Here is a 13,467-nt window from a genome sequence, read left to right on the forward strand (position 1 = left end):
TACTTTGGATCAAATAAATGCAGCCTTGGTGAGCAGAAGAGAATTCTAAAAAAAAAAAAAAAAAAACAATGAGAGAAAACCAACAAAAACTGACAACTAAACTTTAAATAAAAAACTAAATTAAAAGTCCAAAACTATAATAACTCTGGTGTGGTGCAGCAGAAATCGCAGTCTGCTTGTCAAAGTCATACTTGGTTAGGACACGGTTTAACCCAAACCCTAATCTACACTTGAAAGAAAACATTTAGCATTTTTAGTTATTTTTTTAATACTATTCTGGATCATTCTTTAACCCCTTTTCATGAGAAAACCCCCAGAGCAGCAGATGCGGTCAAACCCTCTACAGAAACAGCGAGATCAAAGATTTCCCGCTGTTTTCATCATCAAATGCAGCAGGGCCTCGTCTCTTAAGAGGATTGGTTGAAGTTCGGCAAATGCTGACAGATGCTGGGAGCGGTAAATGCAGAGAGTTGTGTATATCACAGTGATGCTTGTGCATAGCAAATACAGGATTGGATTCAGAATTCAGATGTGTTGACGGCCAATCCACACTAGTGTAATTCATGTTCACGTGTCAGACAAACCTTTGTGACAGCAATAGCGCAAGCATGTCCCCATATTTCAATCAGTTGCTGCTGCCCAAAGCGATAGTCCCTCAGGAGCTCCGTCTCAATGGTCGCCACCTCCATTTTACTATAAAAGACAGACAAAGAGACAAATTGCATTGACACAGAGCTCATGACATGCATGGTATTAGCTTACAAGTGGGGACGATAAATAAATCATGCATTATGTTTCGACATGAATGCTAACAAGTGCCAAGATGGAAACTGGGTGGGTTTGATTACATGGAAACCAAGGACTGCAATACAGCACCTGACGTTTATGTGTGTATTCTGAGCACATTGTATGAGACATGCCATCCATTCCAGGCATGGTGTCTCGCTGCCTAATGCCTGTTTAGCCACACTCAGAGCTTATGTTACTGAGAGTTTAATGTGGGCTACAGGGAGCACAACGTAACTGTAAAATACAGGCCCTTACTTCACGACTCAAACACGGGGAACCTTTCAATAACCTACTGTATGGTCGTAACATCAGAGCCCCCTGCTGGAAGTACAAAGAACTGCTATCAGGATGCTGATACTAAATTACAACCCTAATAACCCTAAGATTAATGTATTATGAATGAACATGAATTACTGAACAACAAAGTATATTGAAATTAATCTTGATATATATGTTATGCTAATAAATGCTGTAAAAACTCATTCCTCTGTGGTATATACATCCCTATACAGCAGCTTATTATTATATTTTCAACATAAGAAAGCTTATATATTCATAAGAAAGCTTATAGGCTGCTTATATTTTCAACATAACAAAGGTAATAAAGTGTTAGGGGACAAAACCAGCCCCAAAAAATTAATTGATTAAAAAACTTAAAATAGAAATATATCCTGGGCAACTAACTAAACTAAGTTGAATTACAAAAATAAAGCTATATAGAAATATAAAAAACTAATACAAATTACACAAGCACATAATAATAATAATAATAATATGACTAAAACTTTAAAATGAAAATGAAAAATAAAAAATAAAAGCTAATTCACGATATTAACAAATACTATAATAGTGCTGTAGTATAGAATAAGTTTAGCACAGTTTAATAGTACTATAATGTGTTTTAGATACCTTTCTTTCTTTTGTAACTTGTTGATTTTATTGTTGTTTTTCAGCCTGAGGCATTTTTCCAGTTTGTTTCCAAGACAACAGGTTTGCTTGTGTTGTGTTTGTTGTCTCTTATTGTTTTAGGCAGCAGAAGAACAGAACAAAGAACCATTTATGAAAATGATTAAACATTATTGAGTTCTCTCAACTATATGCATGAAGTTCCCTGCCTGAGTGCGGCATTTTTCATTTCAATTAAAGCAATTTTCTGTCACTATCTAGTTCTTGCTCTCGCTTCAGAAAAACTAATAATGAGTAATAATTTACTAACAAAAATTAATGAGCTTGTCGCCTACGCGGGCTGTATGTTTTTGACATTTAGATGGATAGATAGATAGATAGATGTTCTATAAGTCTGTTCTATATCAGTCATATTTTTGGCATTGGTCAACAGGTCAGGTCACCAAGCTTTTACTCGGCTCTGATCATTGCCGTAACCCTCAACAAGGGGTGCTCCAGCTTTCTGGCATTTACCGTCTCCAATAGAGCTCCACAGCCGTCAAGCCGAGTTTGCAGGAGGAGATTTCCTGGCGTACTGTGACACAGTGATATTTGTAAAGTTCAGCCGAGTCTAGCGCTTTTGATATTTCCGTTCCCATCAACCTATTCAGGGAACTCCTGACAGCCGTATATTTCCAAAGTTCTCCAAAAGGTTCCAGGCACAAGATAAAGTACAGACATCTCAAGCCTCATCCTTGTAAGGTTTCCAGTATGTAGAAATTGTTTTTGGCCTGCAAAGAAATCTTCCTTCACTTAATATCTCTCAAGCATTAAAAAATTTCAATGCATCCCTGAGTCTTCAGTTAGGCTTCTTTGTAGTAAACTGCAATGAATGAATCTCACCACCAGGGGACAGCGTGGCTCAGACTGTTCTCCTAGCATCCAGATCACCCAGCAGTCCAAATTGCATTATATTATTAGGTCTCTTAACCACAGAAGAACCATTTTTGGTTCCCCAAAGAATCTTTCCGTAAACAGTTCTTCATATTCTTTTCTTAGTGTGAAGAACATTTTAAAAATCTAAAGAGCTTTTTTTTTTAATAAAGAATCTTTTATGCAATGGACAGTTTCTAACACTTAAAATGTACTTTTTTTTGTACCATTTTTGGTTGCCCAATTCAGTGAATAGTTCTTAAAACCATTTTCTCTTAGTATGAAGAGCATTTTAACAATCTAATCTAAAGAATATTTTTCTACTTTAAAGAACCTTTTGTGCGATGGAAAGTTTCTACACTCTTAAAAATAAAGGTTCCAAAAGGAGGCTTCGCAACGACGCCACTGAAGAACCATTTTGGGTTCCCAAAAGAACCTTGGGTGAACAGTTCTTAAAAGAACGCTATGTTTCTTAGTGTGAGGAATATTTAAAAAATCTAAAGAGCCTTTTGTGAAATGGAAAGTTTCCATGGATGTTAAAGGTTCTTCATGGAACCATTGAACCAAAGACCCTTTATTTTTAAAACTGTATACTCACTGTATAAAATTAAGGGTCTAAAAGGGGGTTTTCACAAACAATGCCATAGAAGAACCATTTTTGGTTCCCCAAAGAAACTTTCAGTAAACGGTTCCATTTTTTCTTAGTCTGAAGAACATTTTAAAGGGGTCATATGATGCGATTTCATTTTTTCCTTTCTCTTTAGAGTGTTACAAGCTCTTGGTGCATAAAGAAGATCTGTAAAGTTGCAAAGACTAAAGTCTCAAATCCAAAGAGATATTCTTTATAAAAGTTAAGAGTTAGCCACACCTACCTAAAACGGCTCGTTCGAACACGCCCCCACATACCTACCTCACTATGTGGGAAGATTTGCATAAAGCCGCCCAAATGTTCACGCAAAGAAAGAAAGCATAACTTTTATTCTCGCTGTAGTATTGTTGACGCTGCAGCCATGTCGTGAAGACGCTGTGTGCTTCGTTGTGAAAGCGAAACCACTTTGTTTGGTCTTCCAAAAGAGGACGATATCCGCTTCGCCATGCCTAGAGCTGATCTGTGCTGGTCGCTGAGGAAATACATCAACTTAGTGCTGTGGATCACCGGATATGCTTTCACCGTTTTCACCGCTCCTTCGCCAGGACCGCCGTTCTCGACCCCGCCGCCTCAGCTCACTCTTGCCCGGCCTCAGCTCACGGTAAGCCGGGGCTTTCGCTCACGCTAGGCCGCTGTGTGCTTCAATAATGTACAGTATGTGGAAAATAATGTGTTTTTTTAACTTTAAACCGCATAAACACATTTCATTACACCAAATACACAAAATAATGTTCTTTTTAGCAGCATCATATGACCCCTTTAATAATCTATAGAACCTTTTTCCACTGTAAAGAAGCTTTACTGGAATGGAAAGGGATGTTAAAGGTTCTTCATGGAAACATCAATGCCAATAAAGAACCTTTATTTTTAAGAGTGCAAATCCGATTTGTAACAGAGGCCCTGAAAATGACAATAGGTTTGAGTTAGTATCTCCCCCAGCATTGCTATTCCATAGAGCTAGGGCTAATTGTTGCTGATCACCCCTTACAGCAAATACACACATGAATGCACAGTCAAATGAACAACAGTATCAGCCCAGGCACCCGCCCCGAGAGTCTTCCTAATTTCCCCACGAGGAGCCGCGCTATCTATGAGTCGCGAATTGTGCTGATCAGCTGTAATGACAACTCGGCTAAAGAGGTTGTTTACCTCCAGTCTGCTAGCTTGCTTTAACACGCAGGAGTGTTGAAATGGTTTTGCCTGATTGCAAGGGGATACACGGATGTTTGTGTTAGGCATAGGACAAAATGGGGGATACTTCTCAATATCCACATTTTTCCTCTTTTACTTCATTTCCAACCACTGTAATTACCTCAGCACACCACGAGACAACTAAATAACCACCTCTCTCATTTAAATCAGTGGTCTTGTTTTAGGGGACCAGCCGCTTCTGTCAAGAATCTGGTTTACAACCCAATATTCTCATGGACGATTTAACAAAGGAAATGAGTGGGTGAAAATGATATAAAAGAAAAAGAATGACAATGGAGAACAGGAGAGTACACTGCTATTTGCATAACTGCCAACGGCCCCTCCAGGCTCCAAATAATGTGATAGACGAAGGGGTTATACGGGGGGTGGATAGCCTTTTCGGCATGGCTGACATCTGCTAATTTATTCGGAACAAAATCATTTTCACACAGTGTCACATGCACTCTTTTAATGACAGATGATGAATATGTGCCCTGGTGTGAATGCTGCTATGAGCATTTGCTTGCAATTTAAAGTAACATTTGGAAAAAAAAAATAGAAAAATGATGTAAGGTGGCATTTCTGTCGGAATTATTTTTTTTAAATAAAACTAATAAATCACACATGAAACCTACTGTTACATTAATTATTTTATTGTTAAAATAAATGTAGAATTATATAAACACATAAAAAAGATTACTGACAATGCTATATGTAAAAAAATAATAAAACAAATAATATAATAAATAAAAGACAAATAAACAAATTATATATATATATATATATATATATAAAATGTAAAAGCTAGCTGTATTTCAGTTAACATTTATTTTATTTTATTTTTAGTTAACGATAACGGCACCGATTTTTGACATCTGAAAGTGACCAGCAGCATCTGTCATCGCAATTACAGAAAGACTCTTATAGCAATCTCAAGATTATAATCCTAAACAGCAAGTACAGAGGTTACTCAAACTGAAGTTTCAACTGATTCATGGAAAGGGAAGCGAAAAACAAGATCTAATGATGTTGAAAATCCAGGAGCTGAACTCTCGAGTTACTCTTAAAGCAATTAAAAACTTCTAAAAGGGGGCGATGCTCAAGCCCTTGCTGATTCCTCCCTAATGAGTGTCTCGACTTCCTGCTCGTTAATGACATAAAAGCCAGTCTGAGGCACTGGAGTGGAGAAATGGTCAGCAGGGACCAGCGGACAGCTCGCTCTGGGTGACGTCTACATAAGGGAAAGGGTGGCACTATTTGACCCAGACTAATGCTGGACCACCCCAATCAGATCTGACAGAATATCGCAAATGGTTTGGAAGTAATGAGAAAAACAAAACAAAATGGTCCTTGGATATGTTTAAAACTTTATCCATGCGAGTTCAAATGAATCAAAGAGCAAAAGAGCGATGAATCAAAAGTATATTTTTAATCAAAAAGTATCACAAAAGTCAAGAGAACAGTGAGGTAGATGTAGAGAAAAGAAAAAGGTGAGCTAAAAAGAGCAGATATGGTGAGCGGTGATGACACCTAGTGTAACTGAGTCAGTGGGCACGTCGCTTTCCAATGGTAATTTCAGAGCCAAAGAACAGTGGGATGAAGCTGACACCAGCATTCTGGAACAACTTCACAGTTCTTAGCAGAGAAGAGCCTGGCTTGCCTGACATATGTTTAGAGAGGAGATCAAATATGCATCAAACGTGACACTCATATTCTAAGATTAGCCTGCGTTTGACATAAAATCAAGCAGGGAAGTGTTATTTTACAATGACAGAGAACATATTTTACATGTCTTCTGTTAACATCCAAAGAGGTATGTCTTTCCTGAGCCTATCCACGTTCGGCAAACTACGTATTAAAGTGATAAACAAATGCCGGAACATGCCGTCTGCTCTTCACATTGTTCCATGTTGCCTTCCATTTATCCACTCATCATAAACACACCATATTTCAGACCTACTTCCTCTATTCATCTCTTCCCTTATACCCACCCTGACCTTTCCAAACACATTTCCAGATCTTAACTGCCAAGTACAAATAGTGCAAAAAAATACAACAGTCAGTGCAATAGAAAAGATAAATAACCATTTTACTCATTTCCCTGAGGGACCTCTATAACACACGCTGGCTGCATAGTAAGATAACAGCTCAAAGCAGAACTGCCAGGATCTGAGTAAGAAAACTAGACCAATGGCCAGTCAAAACTAGCCGAATGAACCTAGTTGAATGATCAAAACTCAAAACATACCACTTCCATACCTAAAATACAGAATAATATTATACAAAATAAATTTTACAGATTTTTATTCCCTTATTCTGGATCATCATATTTAATACAAACCGCGGACTTGGCAACCCTAATTGTCCGTCTAAACCAGTGGTCTCAAACTCAGGATTTGTCAGTTTCAGGAGGGTCAGAGCCCTGCAGAGTTCAGCTCCAACTTGCCTGCTTGGAAGTTTCTAGTAATCCTGAAGGCCTTGATGAGCTTGTTCAGGTGTGTTTAATTAGGGTTGGAGCTGTTATCTTACCTGTGTTATGGTGTGTGCACACCAAAAGCAAAGCAAATATTCGCATCGCGTTACTTGCTCTAGATTACTCATGGGATGACTAGATACACTCGCGTGAATAAAAAAATTGTGCATGCTCTCCTTCATTTTCTGATACAGCCGGACTCATCAAACCTGACGTGTCAGTAATGCTGCGTTCAAGTCCTCCTGGGACGTTCGTACTTACGAGTTGACAAGTCGTAATTACGACGTCAGGTGCGTTCAAGTCAGTTTAGTTGTCACAAGATGGCGGTGTACCGTCTTTTAATAAATTACAAGAAAATACAACAGGGTCTGTTAACTCTGCTTATAGAAAATGAAGAGCAAAGAATTCGCATCAGGTGTGTTTTGCGTTTTTAATATTTTTAAAACATGCAACATGGCAAATCAAAAGATTTTTCACCTATAGGTGCAAAAATGATAGCATTTTTTTACTTGGATTTCATTAACTAGCTGCGTAACAAGAACATGACCAATTTAAGTTTATAGGACAACTAAACTATCAATTTAAACAAAAATTTACCGTCAACTACAGACGTTGCATCCATCGATTCCGCCATGTTTCTCATTGACACGCCCCCAACTCGGAAACTCGGGGCTTAAAGAAAATTTTCCCACTCGTAATAACGACTTTGTGGTGGCGTTCATGTGCGTTCAACTCGTAAATATGATCTATCCGACATGACTTGAACGCACCATAAGCTCTTCACTGATAAGCTTGGGCGACAACGTGTCATGCAAATTTACCGCTCGAGTTAAAGAAGACGCAATTGAGGCGAATATCGCGCGTTTGCGGCAATCGCGTCGCCTGGTGCAAATTTGCATCTTTGCATTGACTTTGTATGTAATCTACTCACGCAAATAATTAAATTCGCTTTTGGTGTGCACATACCATTAGACAACTGGTCTAAACATTCCTTTTAGCTTTTTTCATCAATTAAATTATTGACATAAATGTTCACCAGCGATAACAAGAAAAATGTGTATCATTCTTTTTACGTATTTAATTACAACATACTGACAAAAAATATGAGAAAAAAACAACATTGCAAGATATTGACAGACAATGTGCTAACAATGTTTTTTTTTTTCTTGAAGAAAAAGAAAAATCTAGAAAGAATAGGATTGTTTCAAATAATCCACTCATAGTCAATAATGTCGGGACCTACTTGAGTTGCAAGAGCTGAAGCCAAACAATGAATGAGCGTCCTTAAATTGAAGCGCTTTGCTAGCAGGCTGCTTAAGCCACATAAACTCACCCAAATCCTATAAATATGAGTTTAATACGATATTTACACGACATAAACTTAATATTACAATTTAAATCTGGACAAAATTATGCACAAGGCACACGTGAACTTGAGGTATGTTCCAGTCAGAATGTTGTGTCATGAATACTCTCTTTGTGTAGCAATGCGCTAAAACACCAAAAACGAAAAACAAAAGCATGAAGAATTCATAACCCATTCTCACGATTTGGTCGCGATTTCGTATGAATTAGTACATTGATTTGCAGGTTAACGTACAATTTTTTGAAAAAAAAAGCAAGCATGAAGGTCCACCTCTAAATTTAACTGTCAGTGGTTCAAAAACAGATCTTACGAAAACGTACAAAGGAAATCATACAAATTTATACGATTTAGCCACCAATTCGCCAAATGGTAAAATAGTTACAAACTGCATGAGAATGTGTTGACATTACAATAGTGTAATCATAATGTTATTTTAAGAGCTTTCCACATTCAATTGTCACATTATGTTAAATGTTAATACATATTGACTGAATTCTAGGATATTTCTGTCAAAAGACAAAAACTATGACTAAAACAACCTTTAAAAACTGTAAAAACTGACACTGCTATTCAAGAAGCTCTTCATTCATATCAGTGTTCAAGAAAAGCAGATGGTTACAGCAGGTCTAGAAGGGCGTCATCATCTTGGCATGGTTCATTGGAAAGAACGCTTTCAGAGATTAAGATCCACAGTGCTGGATTTATGGCAGCGGTGCTTAAACTGGTTACGGGAAGGCCAAAGCGACAATCATTTGACAGGAATTACAAGACTAATGTTCCATAATGCAGGAGAATTATAATAAAAAAGTTCTTGCCAGTAATGTAATGACATCCATATTGTAGATATCATCCTCCCCACTTCTGCATAATCAAATGCTTACTTCCCCTTTGGTCAAAGACCAAATCTTTGACCCATAATTCCTCTCTCATTATGCATTTCAATTTCTGCTGGGGTGTAAGGGATCCAGAAGACAAGGCACACCTGAAAATGGTATCAGGCCTCGCCCAAACTGGCCATCTCACTGCACAATGACTTTCATCTGGCCAGATGAACCGGTAAACAACAGCAGGCTACATCGGAGCTTAAATCGTTTTTTGAAAGCATGAAAGCAAGGAGCTACTTTAATGCCTTAGAAAGGATCACGTTTCGGCCATTTCTCTGGGAAAAATCGATAAACAGGTCATGGGCATCATCTCAAGTCCTATCACTGACCCATAAAATCATCTTCAGATGGGCTTGTTAACTCAATTTTGAAACCCATTGCTGAGGCTGCTCAACTTCCCCTCCAAAATTACAATAATACATCAACCGTTCCATTTTTGGAGCTCTGGGAATCTGGCGGAGAGTGTGCAGCGTGGACCTCCTCATGAACGGGCCTGCTTGGCAGCCAGTCAGCTCCGGGAAGGCTGCCCGTCACCATGGCAGCATTTTTTGGTGACACGGAGGCTTGATTTTAATGGACTGCATTTGGCACCAGGGAGCGACTTCAAGAGAACTTCATTTGGAGGCTCTACTCAAACACCTGCTGTAAAATATGATCTCGCATGATAATGAAAGTTCCATCGAGGGATGTCGCGTTTTAACACAGGCCGTTTAGTTCAAGTAGACCAGACAATGAAGAACTGAGCAGCAGTTCGGCTTGCCAAAGATGGTGAGACCACGAAATGTTATTAGCAACCACAATTCATTGCTTAAATCCATTAGTTCCCTTCAGCAGCACTACATCAAAGTGGAACTTTTTTTTCGACGGTCATGGGCTTATGTAATTATGGCCTCTGCCAGTTGGCAGTTTCTCAAGTAACTGTGCCCAGCTAGATATAGCGAGAGGACCACAGGAGACTGAGCAAGTTGAGGAAACCATGGAAACGGAGCAAGTCAGGTCACCGAGCCGACGGTGCCCGCAGACAGGTTGAAGGATGTAAGGAAGAGAGAGAGAATGGAAATAGGAACACAGGTACAGTCCTTCAGGTCCAATTAAAACCGCCGCATGGCTGAACTGGAGTTCGACAGCAAATGAAGAAAGTGAATATTCAGCGTTAGTAACAGATGCGTTTGGCCATAGATATGGTTGAATAAAATGCCCTGTGATTATTTTTTAAGTGAAAATTAAACAGGCTAATTTAAGGCAATAAAACAACTGTGACAGCCATCTGGAATGACGCAGGATGTATGCAGCATGAATCATAACACATTAATTGATTGTGGAATCAGTACAACTTAAGGTTAAGGTGTTATCTTTTGGCAATTTGAAGTGTAATCTAATGACGAATATGCTTAGAATATGAATTCATTTTCACGCTTGACTGCTTTTCAGTGATTGCAGCATTCCAGACCAGAGTATGTGAGTGGTAAAATTTTGTGTGACGCGAGGAGCTTTTGATAACTAAGTCATAATTTGAACGAGATGGTAAAATCGTAAGAAATCATACAAAAAAAAAATATGCCTAAAACACACAACCTTGAACTTAAATCTAAACAAAAACATGTTTTTTCTTAACTTAATTTGTATGACATGGTGAAATCTTAAGAAAATCTACAAATAAAGTATGACTAATGCATACAACCAAAACTGTGGAAGAAAGTGCCTTTTTTTGGTAACTTAGTATAACTTTTTGGTAACTAAATCTCATGAGAGGTCATTAATCGTACAACATGGTGAAATCGTCAGAAATCATACAGGAAAAAAATATGACAATCCAAAACTAAATCTAATCGAAAACTTCTCATCTCATGAGAAGTCATAATTCGTACGAGATGGCAAAATCATATGAAAAAAAAACATGACTAAAACATACAACCTAAACCTAACCAAATTTTTTTCGCAAGTTAGTTTAACTTAGACTTATAAGTCATAAATCGTTCAAGATATACATGACGTTCAAAAAATATATGACCACCCAAACCTAAATCTAACAACAAAAAAATTTAAATAAATAAATAAAAAAAATTGTTTAGTAACTTCTCATCTCATGAGAAGTCATAATTCATACAATATGGCAAAATTGCACACAAAAACATACAAACTAAACCTAACCAAAGATTTTTTTTGTAACTTAGTCTTAGTCTCATTATAAGTAAGGATTTGTATGATATGGCGAAATTGTAAGAAATCGTACAAAAAAATGTACGAAAAAACATACAAACCAAAACTTTAACCTATTTTTTTCACAAGTTAGTCTGACTTAATCTCATGTCAGACTCATGTCATGTCATAGTTCACAAGAGATAGTGAAATCGTAAGAAATTATACAAATAATAATTTGTACTGTTTGAAAAAGCATTTCATACTTAAACATACAACCCAAACATCAACCAAAAAAGTGTTTCATAAAAGTGAAGTTGCAGAATATCATACGATTTTCGCAGTCTTGTATGTATTATTGTGTTGTCATGAGAGTGTATTTCATTGCTTACTTAGAGAAGCAGCACAAATTCAGCCAAAAGAATTAAGCAGCATCATCTTCATTAACATGCTGCTGCCTTTCATATTCTCAGGGGATGTTCACTGGTTTTATTTTTTGAAAAATGAACTGGAACACAGTGGTCTGAATGGACCATAGAACATAAATAAAGGACAGCAGGAGCAGCTTCTGAATTTTCGCACAGACCTCAAGTGTTTCCTCAAGGAAATCTCAGATACATGCCAAGCTAAGCAAGCCAATGTATTATAACTGACCCCAATCTGCCATTGCTATTTATGCAGTGATACTAATATGCCCTTTCCTCAGGCTTGCTCAAACAACAAATGTGTCACTATGATGCAAAAGATCTCAAGTAGCAATATAATATGATATGAATGTCACGAAAACATGTCCAACTCACATTTCCCTCCATAATCCAAATGAGAAAAAATGAGAAATAATATTTTGCATGAAGAAAAATCTACTTTTTCTTTTTTTGCATTGGGACATTATTTTCATGATAATTTTGCACACCATTTCTCCAAAATGTCATTGCTGTAATGAAGCCAGATGTTTTACTTTGAGTTTTTTGCAATTCTCACTGGAGATTCTAATTAGGTTTCATTAATGTAATACAGTATTTTTTTTACTGTAAAATTCTACAAATATTAAATACAAAGATTTTATTCAATGATAACATTTGCATAGACATATAATAACTATTACCATAATACAGAAATATTTCATATAATTTATTTTAAATAATTTACATAACAGTACTGTATTGCAGTAATGAAATTCTAAATTGACAAGGCAATAATGTCATAATGACAAAAAATTATAAAATAAAATAAAATATAAAATAAATGGCACTAAAACAGTCTTTATTTAAGGGGGGGGTCTAATTCTATTTAATGCATTCTGACTTATTTACACTGTTAAAGAGTTAGATTCTCCTACTAAACATGGCCAAAGTTAAAAAAAAAACGAGATGGACGTATGACGGAGTATTTCTGTACCAAATACACTCTTTCAGGGTTCGTATAAGGCTACGTTTACACTGGTGCATTTACATTTTAAAACGCATAACTTTTGCTACGGTTTCGCCTGTCGTTTACACTACTCCAGCGTTTTCAACCCTGAAAAACGGAGACTTTCGAAAACCCTGCAGACCCTGTTTTAGTTTGAAAACTCCGGGGTTGCGTTGCAGTGTAAACGGACCAAAACGGACTTTTCAAAACGATGGCGTGGCTGCTCACATTCGCTCTGCGTTTCCTTAACGACCGTGTAAACAATAACATCAAGCTCACTGTTGTGCCTGCATGAATGGTCATGTGACATGTTTTCAGTTGTGTAGTGTGGAGAAAGAACGTTTCTGAAACGCAGTGAAAACGCAAGTGTAGACGAGGATCGTTTTCATTTTAAAATGCCGTTTTAAAATGAAAACGCTCTGGAGTAAACCCAAGTTTCGTAAAGTTTTTTTCAAGTATGGCCCTGCATGACATCATAAAGGATGGAATTCCTTGTATGGGCACTTCTCCCGAAAAGCGCGCACACATCAACCAGAGCGAGAGTGACAGCAGCAAATCAACCTGCTACAATCGGGCTGCAGAAGTCGTCGGCAGAGCTGTGCAGAACTTGCTCAAAAAGGATTTGTCATTTTGTTTTGAGACCACGAAATCAACAGTCACCCAGTGTTTCCCCTGCCATTATATTAGGGGGGCGGCCTGCCCCCCAAAGGCACCCCCGCCCCCCCTGAAGGTCAAGGTAATTTTATTT

At 37.6% G+C, this 13,467-nt stretch overlaps 1 protein-coding gene across 1 annotated transcript in view; it reads right to left on the bottom strand.

Moving 5' to 3' along the window:
• Nucleotides 1–13,467, bottom strand: part of yjefn3 (YjeF N-terminal domain containing 3) — a 40,487-nt gene that overhangs the window by 12,488 nt on the left and 14,532 nt on the right. Inside the window, exon 2 of the mRNA XM_016527085.1 lies at nt 585–693. Within this exon, the coding sequence (XP_016382571.1) occupies nt 585–693 (109 nt within the window). The remainder of the gene's footprint in view (nt 1–584; nt 694–13,467) is intronic.

The sequence above is a fragment of the Sinocyclocheilus rhinocerous genome, unplaced genomic scaffold, assembly GCF_001515625.1.
Source record: "Sinocyclocheilus rhinocerous isolate Xijiao unplaced genomic scaffold, SAMN03320098_v1.1 scaffold1294, whole genome shotgun sequence".
In the NCBI taxonomy this organism is placed as follows: domain Eukaryota; kingdom Metazoa; phylum Chordata; class Actinopteri; order Cypriniformes; family Cyprinidae; genus Sinocyclocheilus; species Sinocyclocheilus rhinocerous.